We start from the raw sequence: 21,069 nt of genomic DNA, 5'->3' as shown, positions 1-21,069 counted from the left end.
CTAAATGAGTGCTTATCCTAAATGCGGTTTAAAAGGCTCCAGAGTCACTTAGATATCCAAATTAAAGTTAGTCAAGGACCAACAGCAAAGATCGAGACAGAGAAAAGGAGTGAAATATTCCTTGCTGAGGTTCAGGCCACTTTAACAGGCACTTTAATGGCCAGTCTGTCCAATTCTCCCACCAGCGTAGGTGAATGTGTGCGCACCAATTTAGCCCACTTCTCGCTGTCCTGTTCTTCTGTAGCTGTGTGTGTAATGGAGTTAACAGCTGGACACCACTTCTTTTAACACAGCCTACTCATGTGCTTTCTGTCGGCCCTTTTCTCTTTTTCACTCTCCTTTTCTCTCCTTCCCTTTCTCATTGTCACTGTGCCAAGTTAAAGCAGCTTGTTTTTGCTCTGGTGTGTCTCTAAACATCAAACAACAGGCTAATCTGCTGGTCTTTATTAAAGCTGAGAGCACATTACACAACCCGGATTGGTGCTGCTTTCTTTTTCGACTAGCAAAAGATTCTGCACAATTTTGAGAGAGAAATGAAACAGTTTAACTCTGTTTTCTTTCAAGTTCATTTCAGTTCAATGAATTAACCAATATATTTTTGCTCAGAATGAGAACTGCAGATTTTCTTTAGAGAACTTCACAGATGTAATGATGATAGTAAGGCAAAGTCTTAAAAAACTGAAGCAACACTTTTATTTTCTTCTTGAATCAAACATAGTGTAGTCAAGTATCTACACAGAGAACATTTCAGTCCATCAGCTCACCTGTTTCTCAACCAGATATGCTTTCATTTTAATCAATTGAGTTGTCGCAAATACATAATATCAACTTTCAATGCAAGCTAGAACTACATAAAATCTATACTTTTATGCAATTCTGTACCTGTTAGGCTGCACATAACAAACAGACAGCCTTCAGGTCTGAAATGCTAAGGCAATGTAAAACCCTTGTTCCTTCTAATGACCACTAATGATCAGTGATCAGGTATGAATTTCTGAGAAAATGACCCTACTTCTAGCCTAACTTATTAGCTCTGTGCACATTTAGTTTTTTGGTCTCAATCACCACTTTCAAGTCTTGATCATCATGCTCATTTTGTAAAGTATGGTTTCATTAATAGCTCGGTCACCGCAGAGTAGGAAAAAAAGGACGGTAACCTCATTGTGACTAGGAAAAATCAGTGGTTCCTGGTAGGGCTGGGCCATATCATACCGTTCACGGTAATACCAGTACAATGTTGGGCAACGATAAGAAAATGAAATATCATGATAGAATATGGGTAAAACGCGCATGCGCAGTGCCTTTGTTTTCATACGCACATGGCGGAAAAAGCATGGCAGTGACGAAGAATGAGAAGGGCGAAAGTGGATCGTTAAATGAAACGGATGAACCAGAATTGGTTTGTAAAAATGCTGTGGAATTGGTTTAGCTTTCATCCGTCAGATACACAACAAAGCGCTATTTTTGGTAGAGCATGCTAGCGGGCCGTCGTTATTACCGTGTTGTTTGGAAAATACGGCACACTTAAAATCAATCCTTTGATTTTTCTGAAAATCGACAGGGCCCCTTATAATCCCGTGTGTCTTATGTATGAATTCTGGTTTTGTTTACTGACCTCGAAACGATTTTATGTCGTACACGGCGCTCGAAAATCTGTCAAATGTTTTAGTACGACTTTGCTAAGCTACGAACCCGCATCACTTGATGGATTGTCGGAGCATTACGGCTATCGTAGGCAGAAGCCTCACTGAGTGATACATACTGTGCTTCAACATAATATTACTGTATTGTGTGTGTATAACCTCTTTTTAAGTTTTATGGATATTATACATGGTTATGCTGAGGATATGTCGGCCAATTTCCACTGGAAATGCCTTTTGGTTAAACTGTCAGCAAAGAATTTGTATTTGCACTGTTAAATTTTTATATAACTTTAATGCACATAAAAAACAGCTGCTTGTTTAAGTGAAAATACATCGATGGATTTTTTTGTTTTGCACCAATAAAGTTGTGGATTTGTAAAGTATTTTGTCTAGTGTCAATTATATCATCAGATATATCATTATCACAACTTTTCAAATGTATATCGTGATAAATATTTTTGGTCATATCGCCCTGCTCTACTTCCTGGTCATTGTGTGTGGGAGACAGTGTTGGAGTGAAGCTTAACTTTTATTGCCAGTTGTTGCAGTGATCAACTAGTCACCTCAGACAGATTGGTAAAGGTTAGCAAATAACTGCTGTCTAATTGATGAACACAGATGAATTGCTAACACCTGAATATCTGTTTTCACGGAATACAAGTAGTTATTCTGAATTTCAGTTTATTGTGATTTCTTCCATATGTAGACGGCAACAGATTTGTAATTTTCTCCAATTTGTCACAGCTAATCACTGTATTATAACAACCAATTTGACCTCATTTGAAGCGATAGCAGACTGTCTCCATTTTATTGCCATTTCATTAGTCTTCTTGTGTTCTCTACTAGTTCGTTAAGTAGACTAGTTTGGGAAAACAAAAAAGATACCAACAACCAAAATGCTCAAACAAAAGCTATAGTGCAAAAGAATAGTGCTATGAATACCACTATTGCAGACAATGCTGCTTCTGTGCTTGAAAATGCATCTCATACTATATCTTCAAATGCATTTTGATGCATTTTTATAAACTATTTATAAACACACTGTTCTTCTGCCATATGTATGGACCACTATCTTTAGCAAAACAATGATTAATTCTACTTCATGTTGAATAAATGTTGTTTTTCCTTTCTTGGACATGTTTCTTACCTTCAAGTGGACATCCCAGACCTGAGCATCATACTGCTGGTGTTGAGAGATGCAAAATCCAGCTTGCTGGGCCAGTTGACAGAAGAGTCTTAGAGTTTCCCCTCGCTGAGGAGCGAACACCAATGCCATGCCCTGAATAGAAGACAAGTTTTTCTAAAGTTGGACAGTGAATAAATTAAGAGTATATTTCTGGGGTACTTCACACGTACTATCACACCATTAGTTGTTGTTTAGCTTTCACAAAGGGAAAACAGAGGTAATTGCTAGTGTGTCTTTTTCATGGTACATTTTAGATGATAAACTAAACAAAAATGAAAGGCAAAGCTCTTCTAATCCAATAAACCCAGAAAATGTGAGCAGAAATGCAAAGGTGTGAATTTGTCTACTTGAGTATGTGATTGTGTGTTGGTGCGTCTATGTGTGAAAAAGCCAGAGAAGGAAAAGCGTGTGTGTGTGTCTGTGCGTGCGCATGCACAACAGACATCCTGCATATACTAAGAGGATTACCAACAGGTTCAAAGTTTCTTTGAAATCCTTCAGCTTTCAGTTTTATTTCATGTTGATCATGTTATTATTGTTTTAATTAAACAGCGCAAAGAGGGATGCTCACACAATCACACACATACAGCAAATACACCTAATGCACAATGTACAACGACACAACACAAGCTAAAGAACACAAAGGCAGCAAAAACAGCAGGATCAGTGAGTCCGACAGATGATTTTTCATCTTTATATCCAGTAGCATTTCTCCTGTCTCACAAAAAAAACAGAGCAAACGCAAACAAACAGACAAAATTCCTCCCAACACTAATCAGCTGATTAAGAGGATCCAGCCCACCGGATGGACCACCTTTGTCAGAAACAACAAATTAGTGCCATTAGATGGGAGAATTAATTGTTTTGTTAATTGTTTAATCAGCTTAGCAAATTATTAAATATTTGGCAAAGCTTGTTGTGGCAGCGTCAGTCTGATGGCCGACACTCAAATCATATTAGCCCCCGAATTATCTCCATTGGATTAAAGAGAGAGACACATGAAGAGAGACTTAACACACAGATGTACAACAATGGCCAGATGTCACGTCTCTCATTTGACAGCATTCGGCTTTTGACCACAGCAACTTCAGGCTGCAAGTGTAATTGCTTATGCCACCGTCTAAAATGTCAGCTGAAGAAACGCGTGTCATTGCTGGAAACCAGTTGAATATAATGCTGACATTATAATCTCTCACTCTTTCTGAGGACCTCAGCTGTTTGCAAAAGAGGTACTAAAAAATCTTAATTTTGAAGGTTGACTAACCAAGAACTGCAAAAGACACAGGTTAGTATTTACCCCTGGTCATAGCAATGAAGATGCTTTTTGAGGTATTTGCTATGAAGATTTCAGCACCAGTCCGGTAAAATGGGAGTGATCCTAATCTTATTCAAGACACTGAGATTAGCCATAAATCAGTCAAGTCTATTTTTTGTGAAAAAAGCAGTCAGCTCATGATAATTTAATATAGTTGTGTTTAAATTTAGTCATTATTTTTAACAATGAGTTGGGATGGCCAGTTATAAATTATTCAAGATGGGACTTTTTCCCACTGCACCCACTTTTTCCTCCCTTCAGTCTCCATCTGTTCTTGGAGTCCATCTCCGCCATATCCTCATCATCCTCATCCCTCTCTCTCTCCCTCCTCATTCTTCCTTTTCTGTGTCCTCACCTGCTTCCTCTCCTCCCCACCTCCTTCCCTTTGGTGCCATTTTCACCTCTTTTTCATAAACAGATATTTCTCATAACAGTCTGGCCTCTGTACTTAAAACGCACCCCTCTTCCCTCAGATGAATAGAAATCTCAACCCTATCTCTTCCAGCCTTTTGCTTTTTTCCCCCCATTTGCTTTAGCTGTCACAGCGTGGGGTCTTATCGCGAGGCCAAAAGAGAAAAGTTGCCTCGGATTTATGATTAAGGGAAGGGAAGGGAAGAGAGAGACGGAGATCAGAGCGATCCATTCAAGTTGCTTATAATAAGCATTAAAGCATTACATGATATTAATCCTGTCAGACTGTTAATGTCTATAGGGTTTCGGGCAAAGCCTAATTATGACTGAGAAGAGTGGGAGGTGATTTAGAGAAAGGGGATAAGCAGAGATATATACAGTAGACACACAAAGGCAAACGCAAACACATGCACACGCACACTTACGCTGGGTTGCAGTAATCTCCTTATAGCATCAACCAGGCTGGCTCTGTACTGGTCCAGAAACAAACTAGGGGGGAGAGGGAGAGTGGGATTAGAATGCATTCATACGATAGCAGTTCTAGATAAAGCAGCAGACTATTTATTTGCTTTTGTTTACAAATAAATCCACCAAGAGGAAGAGGAGAAAAACAATTTGCATGAGTAAGATGCTCTTCCGTTTTGTTTCGGGGTTTCAGAAAGCATTCACCTCAGCACTGAGAGGAATGCAGAACATCAGAAAATCCAATGTGCACAGATGCTATCTCCTACAGTAAACATACGCGAGTGTATGAGCAGACATGCACACTTTTACTGAGATGCTAAAAAGCGGCGGTAAAGCACTTTGGATTGGTGGAATTAATACCCAGAGTGTGCTCTCTGAAGTTAATATGAAGATTTAACAACATAAACAACACATGAGAGAAAAAATTAAAACAAATCATGTTCACAAATCCAAATTAACTGGCCTCTGTGAGCACTCACATACAGTAACTCGCACGTGTGCATGTAAGAAACAGTGCGTTCATTTTTGTGCGTGCAGGTGAATTAGAGTATTCGTGCTCCATGTGTACAACTTTACGCACACTATATTTTACACCTGTTTTAAATAATTAAAGAACCATGAAGTTCACTTACAGTGCTAATGCACTTAAGCTATAAGTATAAGGGCTTGTTTTACTCACTTTAGTGTACGTTTTTCTGTCATCACACAAAAAATGTGATCTAAATATAAGTAGCTGATAACATGACTGGTAAACAACAGGCCTCTATTGGAGTCACAAAACTACACTTGTCTTTAGAAAGAGGACATTTGTGTGAAGCAGAAAAAGAAAAGAAGCAGACTGAAACACAGATAAGAATGTTTTCTTTTAAACGCAGAATATCACATTAAAAAAAACCCTTAATAAATCATAAAATCCAGCATATTATAATTATTATTGATTTTTTGGAAACAAATATACCAAAAAAAACCATAAATTTTTTTTTTTTTTTTTTAACATTGAAAAAAACAATATCACTATTAAATTGAGTCTCAACTCTTCATTTTACCATTTATGTATTTGGTTTTGTTTTATAGTAAAAATTAAGGCTCCACACTCCTTTTTTCATAATGGTCATTATTATTTTTATTATTAATGTTGGGGATTTATTTGTTATTTTTAATAGCCCCAAGCCTTCAACCTCAAAAAAGGGAGCTCAAAAGAAACTAGAAAGAGGTGGGATTTTTTTTGTTTCCCTGCTGTTGTCACAGTTCTGGGCCATTTTGACCCAGCGTTTTGAGTTTCTTAGGTTGTGGTTTATTTTTGCATAATGGATTGTTTTCTGATACTTTTGTGCTTTGTTGATTATTATTAGAATTCTATGTTTCTGTTTATTTTTGTTTAGGGATTAGTTCTTTGGTTGTGCCTCATGTTTAGTGTAGGTTCAGTTCTGTCTGCATCTTCGTGAAATGGTTTCTTCTTTCCTGTTTTATTGTGAAAATCCGTGTCTCATGTGAGTGTATTCAGTTTTGCCTCCCTTGTCTCGTCTCATCAATTACTTCCAGCTGTGTTCCCCACCTGTGTGTAATCTCCCCGTGTTCTTCTGTGTGTATTTAAGTCGTGTCTTCTTATGTTATAGTCGCTGGTCTGTGTTTCATCCATGTGTTCTCCCGACATATGCCTCTGCTCACCCTCCTTCATGCTCGTGTTTAGTAGTTTAGTTTTCCCAGTTCAGGTTATCTTTAGTTCTGTTTGCTGTTTTCAACTTGTGTTTTGTCTTACAATAAACATCCTTCGCACCTCCACGAGTGCCTGCAATTGGATCCTCCTTTATTTTTCTCCACACGGCTCATTCCACTCGCTGTGACAGCTGTTCTCTATGTTTTCCCCCTCAAAACAAAATGTGGTACATGACAGGAGATAACAAATAAATGTCAATTTAATTTTAATATCCAAGAACGTTTCTTTTTGAGAAGTGGAAAGTGCCAGGTTTATGTCACTATATTCATAGTATTAGTGACAAATGAACCCTTCTAACTTGTAAAAACTAATATACCTTATTATTTTGATTCAAGATAACATACATATAATTATGTATGTTATTTATGGCATTATTAGGTCAACAAAAAATGAAAGCTTGATAAATTTTATATTTTTGTTTTCAATGTAATTGTTAAAAACCTTACAGAAGAAAAAACTTGAATTAGTTTTGCATTGAGTATCGGGGTCTCCAAAAATCCTGACACACAAAAATACAAAAAATGTATTTGTGGTTGAAATGCACTGAAAAATTAATAAAGAAGTGTATGAGGCTGCCTTTTCTGAAACCGCTAATCAAAAAGTGCTGAAGAAGACTGGAGGAGTTTTATCACTGCATTTATCGCCCTCCAACAAGAATCGCAAAGATGGTTGGAGAACATTACTGAAGAAAAAGCTGTTTTAAAGGGCATTACATTGATTTAGATTGATTTTGTGGAGACTCACCTGACCTTGAAGTCTTCTACCTTAAAATTTAAAGACTGACATAATGGAAACCTGCTTTTTCAACTCCAAAAAGTGAGTAGGTACCCATGATTTAACCGTGGAAACAGATTTATTTTGCCACAACTAAAGTAACACACAACACGAGCACACAGGCTTAAATCAGCTCCAGTCATTCAAAGGAAAGTAGCACCTGTCTATCTACTCACAAAGACAAATTTCAATCCATTACACAATGGAGTAGTGCACTATGAGTGTGTGTGTCTATTATCACAGATGAGAGTGGAGTAATTTGACTAAAATGCAACAATACAGTGCAGATTTGACATAATCCTGCACATCCGTCCAACTGTCCAGTGGAGTGGCAATCTGGATTCAACCTTCCAATCACAGTCTCTGACCTTTCCTCATTCAAAATCCTCTGATCCCCACGAGGAATGAGAGGTGCATGTAACAGGATCTGCTCCCTCCATGTTTGCCGGTACATAAGCAGATATGCTCTTGCTGTTTTTTTTCCTTTTTGTTTTTTTTTTATGGGGGGGGGGGGGTAAAAACTCTGCACAAACCAGCATTAAAACAAACATGTGAGCACATATATGTAAAGCTGCTTACTCTTCCAAGGCTACATGGAGGTGTGAAGTTTATTTGACTTGAAAGGTGAGAGGTTTCAGTTTGGTTTATTTTGCCACAGATATCAGTTCACAGGAAAAGTGAGTGGCAAGGAAAACAAGGAAGTGAGCTTGTTGGGTGGAGGTAACGGCTGGGACAGACGTGTAAACACACATGTACAGACACACGCTAAGGCCAAGGGAAGGACATAGTGTCATTCAGAGGGCAACAGTTTTAAAAAAATGAGCAATGGTCAATGCTGATGTCTGCAATTCAAGTAGAATATTGTGGCTTGAAAGCTAAACCACAAATAAGGCTGGACAAGTTACACAAAGTAAACCTTTAATGAGCCATTTACCAAGATCTATAAAGGAATTATGGAGCCATTAGTTTAAGATTATTACCTCAGGTATGGGGGTAACAATAACCCCCTTTGAAACCGATTACACCAAGCAACAGGCAGCAACCCCCTACAACTACTCAGGACCGGTGGTTGCCAGGTGGTTGCTAACCTCTCCCTTGAAGCCTTTTGAGTTTTTAAAATTCGGAAAATTTGGGCATTGCTTTTTTTAAAGTTTGACACATAACAATTTACAGTATTTTTTTTTTTTAAGTTTTCTTGCTATTACGTTTTTTTTAAAAATATGATTTCACTAAATATCAGTCACCTCTACAGCAGGGTTTGCATTCCTGATTGAGGTACTTCACTCTGTATCTCTTTTTATATGGTGCTAGTAATGCATTAAAAATATTTTTTTGAAGCAGTTTGGCTTCTGGGATGTTTAATATAGTGTTTACAATTTAAAACCACATTCCTGTTAAAAAAATCTTCCACATACTTTAATGCATTCTCTGTCTTTTCTTTTTAAAGTTTTGAGGTATTATTTTAGATTCACAAAATAAGTGCTCTTTCCCTTTAAGGTCACCTCTGATGAACTCAGACTGTCAGAGGCCTATTGTCTTGTGATGACCCCACCCACCCAGGACAGCCCAGCAAAATCAGTCAAAACAGACCAGAGGTCAAAGGGTGAACGGGTGTGTGAATCTGTTGCTACTAAATTTGTCTGCTTATACACATACGTACACTGATGATGTCAAGGCCTCAATTGTGAGACTATAAAAACAAATGACATCATTTACTAAGTCTATGTTCCCAAGGATTACGGTGCAATGGTATATATTTTTTATATGCATTATAAGAATATAAAAGAAAGTATTATCATCCATCCATCCATTCTCTTCCACTTATCCTTATCAGGGTAGCAGGGGGGCTGGAGCCTATCCCAGCTGTCATAGGGCAAAGGGCGGGATACAACCTGGACAGGTCACCAGTCTATCGCAGAATCATCAGTTAACCTAGCCCCAATAACTGCATGTCTTTGGGAGGAAGCCGGGTTACCCGGAGAGAATCCACGCAAACACAGGAGAAAATGCAGTGATGATTTATTTGAGTTTCACTTGATTAAATTCAATTGATTCATGTCAGATTATTTAGTCCCAGGCTATCCAGGAAATTTACTCTCACTACATTGCAGTCATGTGGGAAAACAGGACTAACCTACTTAAGACGGAAACAGCAACACAACGTCACAACAGTTTCTACTGAGTCTGCTTATCCAATTCAGTTTCACAATGGGGAACCTATCCCAGCTGTCACAGGGAGAAAGGTGTAGTACACAAAGAGACAGACAACCTTTCACACTCACAATCACACCTATGGCCAATATAGAGATTTAACCTGGTGGATTTGGATCCAGGATAGTGCTAGCATACACCACCATGCCACCCGTGTACCATTCCAGTATCAGAAAACGCAAATTTTAAATTTTAAATAAATAATTCTGTAAGTAAATTGCTGCCACAAAAGTAGTGCTAAACTAGATGTTGTTTTTTTAAATTAATCATAAATATTAAAACTAATGTTCTTTCTTCATCTTATGAACATGTTGAAGCAACACTCACTTGTTTATTGATTCAACAACATTAATACTGCAAAAGACATACATATTTCTGACCTTCGGCTCAGAGGGATATTACTAAAAGGCATCACACAGAGCTTTCAACAAAGATATATTTGTGTTCTGTGCGCGTGTGCCAGTAATGTGTCTCTAAACTAATGCAATCCAGCATAACAATGAGCAGTAAAGTGAAACACAAAAACAGGTGTGTATGGATAAAGGACTGCAAATATGAATAAACAGAAGATGACAATTACATAGATACAGTGAAAACCAGAAGGATGCAGAAACTTGCACAAACTCACTGTCACACACACACAAACAGGGCTTTATCTCACTCCCTACACATGGACAGCTTTTGGAGAAAGCAGACATGCCAACATCCCAGCCAAAGATTCTCTGCCACCCTCATGCCCACTGCAGGAATCCCTCTCTCTCTCCCTGCCAGACAAACACAAACACAAATGTGAGGAGGCACACAACACTATTTCTGCTATGCTGGTTCCTACTTCACTGAAACTTCCTTTCTCGGTGTAAATGGCTGAAAGTTTCCACATAAGACTTTCATATTTGACCAAAATTGTCTCATAAATACAGCGTGAACTGAAATTAACTGCTTGCTTCCTTCTTTAACCCATCTTCTATCTCATTGTACTGTATTAACTATAAACTCAACAAAGCCTCTTTTTTTGTTAAAACATTGAGTGAGTGACAGTTTGTTTTCTGACAAGCAAGTGTTCATAGTTGACTGGGTGACTTTCTGAATAGCTAGATCATCTGCTGAAAAACCTCCCTCAAAACATTCAATAAACCTGAGAGTGACTTTCACTCTTAAGAAAGGAATACAAGTTATGATAAAATAAAAGAAAAAAAGTCTTTTACCTTTGCAGCATTCTAACACTTCATTGAGCTGCTGACCTTTTATTCACAGTTAGGCAGTCCCGTTTGCTCCTTCCAGTTGTGTTGCTTATATTACTGGCACAAGTCTTTAATTTTTTAACTTATTACTTTCTAGGCCACGCATCATGAAAAGTTAATTATCCTTAAAATTCAGGTGCCCACAGCAGAAAATCACTTCTTTTTTGCAATTTTTCCATTTAGAGGTAAATGGCCATGAGTTCACTAATAAAATTGGGGGGGTTTTGGTGCCTAAGGTGTTTATGAAGTAACCTCAATAACCTTAAAAGCTGTTCTGATTGGCTCTGGCTCTGATTTCACATCTAATAATACCAACACAGAATATAAACACCTATGATTTAAAAATTACATTTTCACTGTATACTTTCACTTTAACAGCTGAATTACTGAAAATAACTGATAGATAAAATGAGTTTTTGTATTGTTAGGTAATCCATAAATAAATAGCAGAGGAGTTCCTGTTTTTCACTATTTACTGTAGAAATTTATAGACATCTTCTCTGAATTAGCAAAAATACAATTTGTTTATTATATTTGTTTCTTAAAGTTAAACCCAAAGAGCTGTTCTGCTTGGTTTCTATATTTACTACTGCATTGTTTCTTTATTGTTTCTTTAACAGAGAAAAACTGCAATGTATTGTTGAAACTGGACTTCTTTCGCTATAAAGACACCTCTGGGATTAAAAGTCTTTACAGTGAAAAAAAAGAGGGACACAGTTTATATTATATCATGTATCTTATGTTAGTTTCACTGGTGTGCTCTGCTAGAGAGACCATATTAGGCTGTATTGAATATGGCTGACTATGTAAGAGGAGTGTGCCACTTCTGGTTTAGATGATAAAGTTTCTGAGTTCTAAGTGGTAACAGATTCATTAAGTGAAAGCATTTAAATAACCTTTCTTAAGGCAGAATTTAGACAACACCCCCAGGATAATCAGGATTTCCAAATAAGTTTCTTCCCTTTTCCTCTCCTCTCATCTCTCCTGTCTTCTCAGCAGTGGTCCACCTGATATCAGCAGGAGTCATAATTAATGGAGTGGAAGTTGCATTGTTGACCTTTTCGCAGGTGATCATCACAATGACGTTCCCGTTAATTGACCAGCCATCACTCTTCAGCCACCACCACTGCAATTATCACACAATCGCTCACTTGCATACACTTGAGAAAAGAGGACGCTACACAAAAACATCTTGCAGCACATGCGCACACGTTTACAGACTCACAACTACAAGATAAATCTCTGCTGAGAGAAATGGTGAAAAGAACCTGTGATATCAAAACTTTACATGCAATTTACTCGGTTCTCACGTTGTATGCTTCTGTCCGTCATACACACACACGTGCGTATACACTAGTTCACTGTAAAATATCCTCTATTAGCGGACAGCTCTCTTTCTCTCTCTGGGTGTTATACCTGGCTATTACTCATAATGACTGTGACATTAAAATAATGATAACGCTGTTTGCTAATGCTGCACTTAGCGCACATGCACGTACTTGTGCAGACAGATACACACAGACTATGCACAAGATGAAGTAGGCAAAGTGATTTTGCTTCAACCAACAGAATGTCCATCTTTTCAGAGTATGTTTGTATGTGAATGTGTGTAAGTCAATGTGCAGGAGTGGTGGACGGTAAATGCCATTTATCCACCTGCAAAGGTTTTATAACGCCAGTGCCAGTGCTTGTGTACTGTTCCACAAACAGGACAGTTTTCAGAGTTGTGTTGGAAACCCTAAACGCTTTCAGGGTGACTGAAGAGGATAATAAAACTGGAGCCTTAAAAAGACTTTAAGCCCTTTGTTACAGTTCTAAACTTGGACACTAGGGAGGCATGTCATTCAAAACACGCCATTATATTCAGACAGTGTCAAAATCTCAGAATAAATCTTGTGATGATCACGGGTTCACAGACATGGATGCATTCACACATATATAGAAGTAAAATGAGGACTACCTGAAAATACCGACAAAATCTATTTTATCTTTGTGTGGCTGAACAACATGAAAAAAGTTGGAAAAAGAAAAGAAAACAAGAAAAGGGCATCTTCTTCATTCAAGTGCTCTTTTTAGGGATAAGCACACCAACCCTCTGCATGTACTCCTTCACGACATCCATGAATTTTCACTGTAATCCTGCTCTTTTCTTTCTGCCTGGAAGCTCTATCTTTATCATCCTCTGTCTAATATATCCACTATGCTTTGTCTGAACAAATTTACCTCCTTTTGTTTTTTTGTTAATGCTACTGTCTCCCAACCATACATTCTGCACTCTGGGTTTGCATTGCCCCTATCAGACATAAGCTGAAATGTCAAACAGACAGTATTCTGAATGTTCATAATCACAGGATAGTATCATCAGCCTATGTCAGCAGTGCCCCGCCCCTTCTAAACAGCCCGCTGTATTTTCTTCTCTGGGCATCTTTTGGCTTCACTGAATTTTATTTAGGCCAAATTCTCTGTCAATTTTATAATCACCTTCCACACCGGATATCTGGTTGAAAGTTTTCTGGAACAACAAAGTTCAAAAGTCCTAAAGTTTCATCTTGAGGATTCATTTAACCACTAGAAGACGTTGGGTTGCCACTGCGACAGGTACAGCATACGTGTTATCTCCTGACAGATTCTACTTCATTGCCAACATACATTAAGTAGCGAAGTGTTTTAGCGGAAAGTTTCACAGCGACTCAAAGAAGCCTTGACACTCCAAATGACAGTTAGCTTTTTTTTTTTTTAATTCTTCTTGCGTATGTATGAACTGGTACACACAATGCTTTTCTACTCTGTTTGAGCACTCAGAGCACTGTCTTACTCATTCACCCATCCTCACACACATTAATTCAAACACTTGATTTTCTAGGGCACAATACTTTTAGCAAAAATTCACATATTCACACATACCAGTGGATGCGTTGGAGGCAAATCGGGTTGAAGTTTTTGACAACCTGAAAACAGAACCCTGCGGCCCAGTTTCCTCTAAGAACACCTGGATTACAGTATCTTACTGGGTTATTATGGAACACCAGCTTGAAGCAGAAAAAAAAGATGTGGTTCCCGATTTGTCTGAAGCTCTAGATTTCAGTGACCGATGGGCTAATTGTTATGTTTATGTTGCTCTATCTCTCCATTTCCATCTCCATTTCTGCTCCTCCCTCCATCCACCCTCAACTCTTTCTCTATCTTACCGAGTCTCCTTCCTTGTCAAGATGCAATTATTTGCAATTTGCCTAAGTCATCCATTTGCTGGGACACCAAGCAGAAAACGAGGCAATTTGGTGTAAAATGGAGGCAGGCGGGTGTCTGAGCATATGCATGTATGTGTGAATGTGAGTGTGTGGACAAGGCAGGGGAAGGTCCAGGCGCTGGTGGGGGGCCATGTAAAGACTGTCACACAGAAGTGAAAATTAATGTCATGAACGCACACACAGATCGTGTATATGTACTGGCTGTGTGTGTGTGTGTGTGTGTGTGTGTGTGTGTGTGTGTGTGTGTGTGTGTGTGTGTGTGTGTGTGTGTGTATATACCTACCAGTCTGCACACATGATGAAATCAAAGTGACCCTCCAGTGCAGAAATATCCATCTCACAGTCCCACCTTACTACCCTGTAACACACACATAAAAGAGAGACTAAAGTTGAGTATCTGAAGGGAAGGTGACAGAAGACAACCAGTACTGATAAAACACTACACCAAGCAAAAGCCTCTTTTTTTCCCTTTTTCTTCCCTCACTGCTCCCTTTAGAGCTTCTTGCTCTCTGACAGGTCTCTTACTGACCCCCACTGTTTTTCTGCTTCAGAGGAGACCTGGAGAAAGCATCAGGAAGGGAAGACATGTCACCTGTGAGGTAAAGAGAGGTGACTTCTGACATGACACTTGACATTTATACCATGTGAACACACACATGCACCCTTAAAGGCCACCTCTATAGAGGTTTCCAGTCAACATCCACACTCTCCTCTTTCTTGCTCGATAGATACGATGACTGACAAAGTGCAGTGACACCAAATGGTTTTCACCTTACACAACGTATGCTACTCAACCCTATTCACACTAGAAAAAAAACACTATACATTTGAAGATACATACGATTGGATGAGCTGTTGTTTGAAACGGGGAGAGCTTATACCCCCATGGCTCTATGCAGTATGTAGTAATTTAATGTATTCATCTGCAGGTTCTCCTCAAAAAGTAATCATCACAGTTCGAAACTAGAACAACAGTACCTTAAGTGCTATACAATTGAGGGTTACTAATAAAAAGGTATCAGCTTCTAACCTGGAATAAAATGTCAGTAATTTTCATCCACAATTCTTGTGACATCTTTAGCTAAAATCACTGCCTGTAGTCAGTGTTCTGATGGTCAAGCCAGGAAGGTCATCCTGTTTCTTTGTGAACTTTGGTTTGTTGGGATTCAGGGATTGTGGCACCACAATCACCGGTCATTAATTATGTTGTCGTCTTGATTTAGCTGGACTCATACATCTGCAAGGGATTAAGATAGATATTTCACTGATAATTGCTTATCTAGTCCCAATTTGTATGTACTTTTTTAAATTAATTTTTGGTATTAATGAGGAACCTTGTCCAGTACTTTACATATTAATGTTGCCATACACATTAAACATGTTCTCAAATCAGATTTCAAGTGTAATGCCCCCCACTCCAGCCACTTCTGATATTTTGAAGAATTTGGACTAAAACTTCTCTAGGCTCCAGCTCAGTTTCAAGGCAAAACCAGTAGATGATGCCATTGGTTGATAGTGACAGATATTAACGTATATCTGTGTGTTTATGGCACTGATAGATTTTAATAATAATAATAATCTATATAGCGCTTTTCGGGGCCCTCAAAGCGCTTTACAATTCCACTATTCATTCACTCTCACATTCACACACTGGTGGAGGCAGCTACAGTTGTAGCCACAGCTGCCCTGGGGCAGACTGACAGAAGCGAGGCTGCCATATCGCGCCATCGGCTCCTCTGACCACCACCAGTAGGCAACGGGTGAAGTGTCTTGCCCAAGGACACAACGACCGAGACTGTCCAAGCCGGGGCTCAAACCGGCAACCTTCCGGTTACAAGACGAACTGCCAACTCTTGAGCCACGATTGCCCTAACATAAATATCACATTTTTCATGTTTTAATAGAGTAAAATTCTTGCTGTTTATGCAGGTTGAGGGTTCTGTGGTCTCTGGTTTGCCAGGTTTCCAGCCTCAGTCATCAGGCTGTGGTATCTGACTCTGCATTTCAATAATTACTTTCTCAATTACTGGCCACTGCTATGAGCCTAACTGCATTGATGTTTAAGTTTTTGTTGTCGGTTACCAGAGTTAGATATGCCATTTCTTTCATGCTCCAGTTTGCCTTTGAGATTGTATAAAGACTGTGCTGATACCGTGTACCGTTAGAGGAGCTCCGTTTTTCTCTCCATCTCTTCTTCCACACCATTTTCCCTTCCTCTTATTCACACTGTCAGGCAGATTGGGGGATTATTAATTAGGCATTATTAACACTCAGTAAACAAAACATTAGGCCCCGCTAGAAACACAATCTCGAATCACAGCAGGCGGTCCCAACACACGCGCACACATATGCGTGGATGTGCGCACACCATCACACGACATGCCCCTCCCCATCCATCCCCTTGTACAATCGCATCGTGCCCTTCGCCCTCTCTTGCAGCGCAGAGATGACAGCAGGCATAATCTGAAAAGAAAACAATCAAAGTAATGTAGCCTAATTATACGTTTACTTTTTCACTCCATCTTCCACTCATGTAAATATGCGCAGAAACGCGAGACAGCGAAAGAGAGAGAAGAGGTAGGGGACCAAAATCGTCAGTCAATGGAAAAAAAGCCTTTTTAAGGCAGGGACAACAATTAACTACGTTTTAGCCCGTCCTTGCATATGAGGTGTGAGTCTGTGTGTGTGTGCGCGCGTGTGCAATGGAAAGTTATCTCATTGGTTTCCGGATGAGAAACCCCTATCAAAGAGGGTCTTTTTCTTTGATGATCCCACAAGCGTGTGCATATACATATTTTGCACTTAAAGAACGGGTATTACAGTATGTAACTAACCATTTCATATAAACATTTTTTAAGTGGCATATTTATTGAAGATAAAATTCTGAGATTCACACAATAAAATGGCATTAAAGTGCCAAGGCAAGTAAAAAAATGGTCTTACCTGGAAGATACATATGTTGAGCCAAACTTTCCAGCTTGCCTGTTTTTCTCAACCAGCCCTCGAACATCTGGCGTGCCACAGTCAAGGATTGATGAAGCATACAAGATTCAATCTCTGGACATACAATTCAATAAAAAAACTAAAATAAATAAAAGAAAGATGCTAAGAGTAGATCAGAGAGAAAGGAAAAAGTCAAAGGGTGTGTGCTAAATCACTGCAATTAGGACATAAATACATATTGAAACATGAGCAGAACTGAAATATTTGTATCCATGAAATTAATTGTTCAAGATAGTGTACAGTGCAGTTTTTCGATAGAAATTTCTGGTGTAAAAACTTCTGTTGGATTTTATTTAATACTTTTATCAGAATATATTTTTTTAGAAATAAAAATTTCAAGTCAGACTTCAATTCTATGTATTTTGCTTCCAAGGAGCCAAACCTTCTTGTAGTTTTGTGGTGGTCTTGAGTAGTAGTTCTCCAGGCTTTCTGAAGGTCCTTTATTTGTGTGTGTGACTTTGATTGTTAAGCCATTTTAACACTGACCTATGAATCATTCAAGCAAAAAAGGCACCTAACTCAAAGCATAAACCCATGTTGTGCCTACACATAATAGATAACTTAGCATAGAACCAACTTTAAGTTCTATCTTTAGGCTTGTCATTGGCTGGACAGAGTGGAAAAAATGCAGCAAACATACAAAGAAGAGCTTTGAATGTCCTACAAGAGACCTGGAGAACTTTTCCTAAAGACCAAAGAAATTAGAAAAGAGATTTTCTAAGAAAGTTGGAGGTGTGTTGAAGAATAAAAGTTCTCATACCAAATACTGACTTTTAAGTTCATTAGAACTTTATAAACTCTTTTTTTAAATGCAAACGTGGGAAGTCTGTTAAAAATGCAAAATTCAAAGATTTAAACTACTGGTGACGATCCACTTAAAGATATTAAGGTTTTTGGAAATGTACAAAGCCAAAAGCCAAAGAGGTGCATCAGGAATGATAAACTCTAAGACCCTTTTTAGGTAAAACCACATATGGTAGGCATCTACATGGAGAAAGCTTCAGTGAGCAGAGATCATCTCCAGGGAAAGAGAGCCAGTCTACGGAAGCAGATCACAGCAGCCTCTAGCTAGATCAATGGGAAGGCTTTTAACCACAGATACAAAACTCACACTGTCCTTCTCATATGCATGCACACACACACGCACCAAGACACACAAAGGCTGGGTGATTGATGTCAAGTTGTCTATTAATACACTGGCTTGTGGAGTTGCAAAGCAATTCAATTAGGATTTCCTTGTCTTTAAAGCCTGCAAAGACTTGAGACAAATCCAATCGACAAAGACAGAGAGCACCGAGCGAGGAAGAGAGAGAAAGACAGAGAGAGAGCAGGGATGGATGAGAAGCTGATGCACGGATTGATAGCTGGAGAGTCAATTCAAAATCAAAGACCTCTCCTGGACACGGATTCACAATAATATGTAGGTTAGCATGAACACAAAACACACATACTGGACACCTGTGCATGAGTGTGCTATGCATAGGGATGAAAGGGCAAAGAGCAGAGCAGCTTACTGTAATCTCATCACCAGCACACCACAAGAGGAGAGGTCAGCACACACACACACACCAGTTGAAAGCACACGCACGCACGCACGCACGCACACACACACACATAAAAAGGAAAAAGTTGAAGAGCGAGATTTGAGTATTATTGAACATTAAAGTGGAAGAATATTTGCTCCCATCACTAGAAGCAGACAAGCAGCAGCCAATGACATGCATCAATCATTCTTAATGGAACATTTCCATTGATTTTCAGCATGAGTATTCAAGGTCAGAGCAACAGAGGCTCTCCACTCTATAGTCGGTGTGTATTTGTGTATCTTTCTGCACTATAAATGAGGTCAACAACTTCTAAGAAAAAACTGAAAATCTATTCTCAAGATATATCTAAATGTCATCAGTTCACATTTCGTTCTTGCATATCTTCTCATCTATTTCACTGCATAAAACTGAACCCTATCACAATTCCTTATCGTTTTCTATTCTAACACTAGCGGCACAATAATGCCATGTGAGATAAACAGTAGCCATTAGCACAAGGCTAAGACCAACAGCTTCCTTTACAAGAGGAAATACCACACAGTGCCTGCGGTATGTGAATGGGCCAATTTGGCTGAGCCCAGAACAAATTATGTATTTTTCTCAACCCCCCTTTCTCTTTCAGTGTATGTTCGATCCATTCTCGGTATGATTTCACTTACAATTCTCTCTATGTGTTTGTTCTGTGAAACAAAGCTGCCGGTCAATGGTGCATTGTTTGTGTGCCCAAGTGTGTGTATGTGTGTGTGTGCGTGTGCTTTACAGGCTCCAAAATGTTATTGTTTGGTCTTATTGTGATCACTAACGGAGCATTGTAGCTGGCTGGGACAGAGATATTGTAAGCAGAGCTAAATATGGCCATATCGGTCAATGGGGAAGAAATGTGTATTTATATTTCCTGCTTTTGTGAAACAACTGCAGCGAGTCAGAGCTTCTTTTTGTCTGTGTAGTTGCTCGGCGAATAAAGCAAGATCTGAGAGGATGGGAGAAAAATGACAGGAATGATGAAAGGAGATGGAAGAAAAGAGGCAAAACAAGGGGCTACAAAGGAGATTAGACAGGGAGAAGTGTAAATATAGAGTAGAAAAGAAGAGCAAGACGGTTTGCAAACTGACAGAGTTGATCAATAACCCACTCAGTGAACAAATGTTGCCAAAAAACTCACCTAAAGATTTGTCCTAAAAACTTAATTATAGGCCTAAATCTTAACCAAACACACACACGCACACAAAAAAAACATTTTTAACAAACCTTGATTGTTCTTGCTTCTAAAATGCTCATCAAGCCCTAACCCTAGCCTTAGCATTAGATGAAGTCTTAAACAAATTCTGACAGGATGGCAATTACTGTGCTCTTAACTTGGTATTGTAGGCAGTTAGGATTGGTAGATGCCATTTTGAGCAGTAGTGCTGGGTATTTGTCACTGTGGGTGCCCCATCTGCTGCGTTTGCCTAAAGATAAAAGAGGTAGATGGCTATTCTTCCACACTACAATCCAATCTTTGATTTCAAGGCTGGAACATGAAGGATATGACACGCTCGCTCGAAAAAGTCACTTCGTAGCTATAGCAGTGCCAGTGAAAAAGTCTTGATCACACAGCATGGAAGAAAATAAAATACTAGAATATTTCATTAGCATTAATGACAGCTTAGATTGCAGCATGCTAATTAGAATGTTTTCAGCTTTTAATTGTCAGTAACAACTGGTGCAGTGGTTTAAGCAGAAACTTTGTGATTAGGATATCTGTATTTAATTGACTACAGTTATGTAATTGGCGTATATATACACGTAGCTGCTAGTTTAGTAGGTGCACCAATCATTGTGGAAGCTGTTTTAGAATTGTTGACTATACTGCCTTAAATACAGAAGCATTTCTGTTTTGCTTACAGAATTTTTCAATCTGTGGATTTGTTTTTTTAATTACACAATTGTCAAATTGTCCGAGAATTGATGTTTTAAATATATGAAAGTCTCCCATATCATGTAATCTACAGCATATCATGTAGATTTATCACATTACATCAATAAATGGGAATGGGAAGGGAAACTGTGTACTTAAAACCCATCAGGAAAATAAAAAAAGAATTCACAGAAGTATGATTGCAGATAAATAAATATGAGGTAGAGGAACGAGGCCGAGATGAAGAGATAGACGTTAAGAGAAGGCGAGGGGAGGACGATGTAAGGATACTCTGAATGGACTTCTCATTCCCATCTGATAGCAGGACTTCCGTCACGTCAGCACAAATGGCAACCTGAGAAACAGAGAGATAGGGAAGAGACAGAGAAATGAAACAACATGGAACAAAAG

The 21,069-nt window shown here is 38.8% G+C and overlaps 1 protein-coding gene across 5 annotated transcripts in view; it reads right to left on the bottom strand.

Moving 5' to 3' along the window:
• The window catches only part of camkmt (calmodulin-lysine N-methyltransferase), a 116,617-nt gene that overhangs the window by 10,325 nt on the left and 85,223 nt on the right, over nt 1-21,069 (bottom strand). For 4 of the 5 annotated variants that reach the window (XM_026189212.2, XM_026189211.2, XM_026189216.2 and 1 more), the window contains 5 exons: nt 20,950-21,013; nt 17,155-17,221; nt 14,495-14,569; nt 4,981-5,044; nt 2,791-2,922 (listed from right to left, as the gene is read on the bottom strand). In XM_026189212.2, coding sequence (XP_026044997.1) covers nt 2,791-2,922; nt 4,981-5,044; nt 14,495-14,569; nt 17,155-17,221; nt 20,950-21,013 — 402 coding nt within the window. Of the gene's footprint in view, nt 1-2,790; nt 2,923-4,980; nt 5,045-9,385; nt 10,487-14,494; nt 14,570-17,154; nt 17,222-20,949; nt 21,014-21,069 lie in introns of those variants that run through there. The other variant, XM_026189217.2, reaches the window with a different exon arrangement.

The sequence above is a fragment of the Astatotilapia calliptera genome, chromosome 13 (assembly GCF_964374335.1).
Source record: "Astatotilapia calliptera chromosome 13, fAstCal68.1, whole genome shotgun sequence".
In the NCBI taxonomy this organism is placed as follows: Eukaryota; Metazoa; Chordata; class Actinopteri; order Cichliformes; family Cichlidae; genus Astatotilapia; species Astatotilapia calliptera.
The sequence above is the reverse complement of the archived record's forward strand: the minus strand, read 5'-3'. Positions and strand labels throughout refer to the sequence as shown.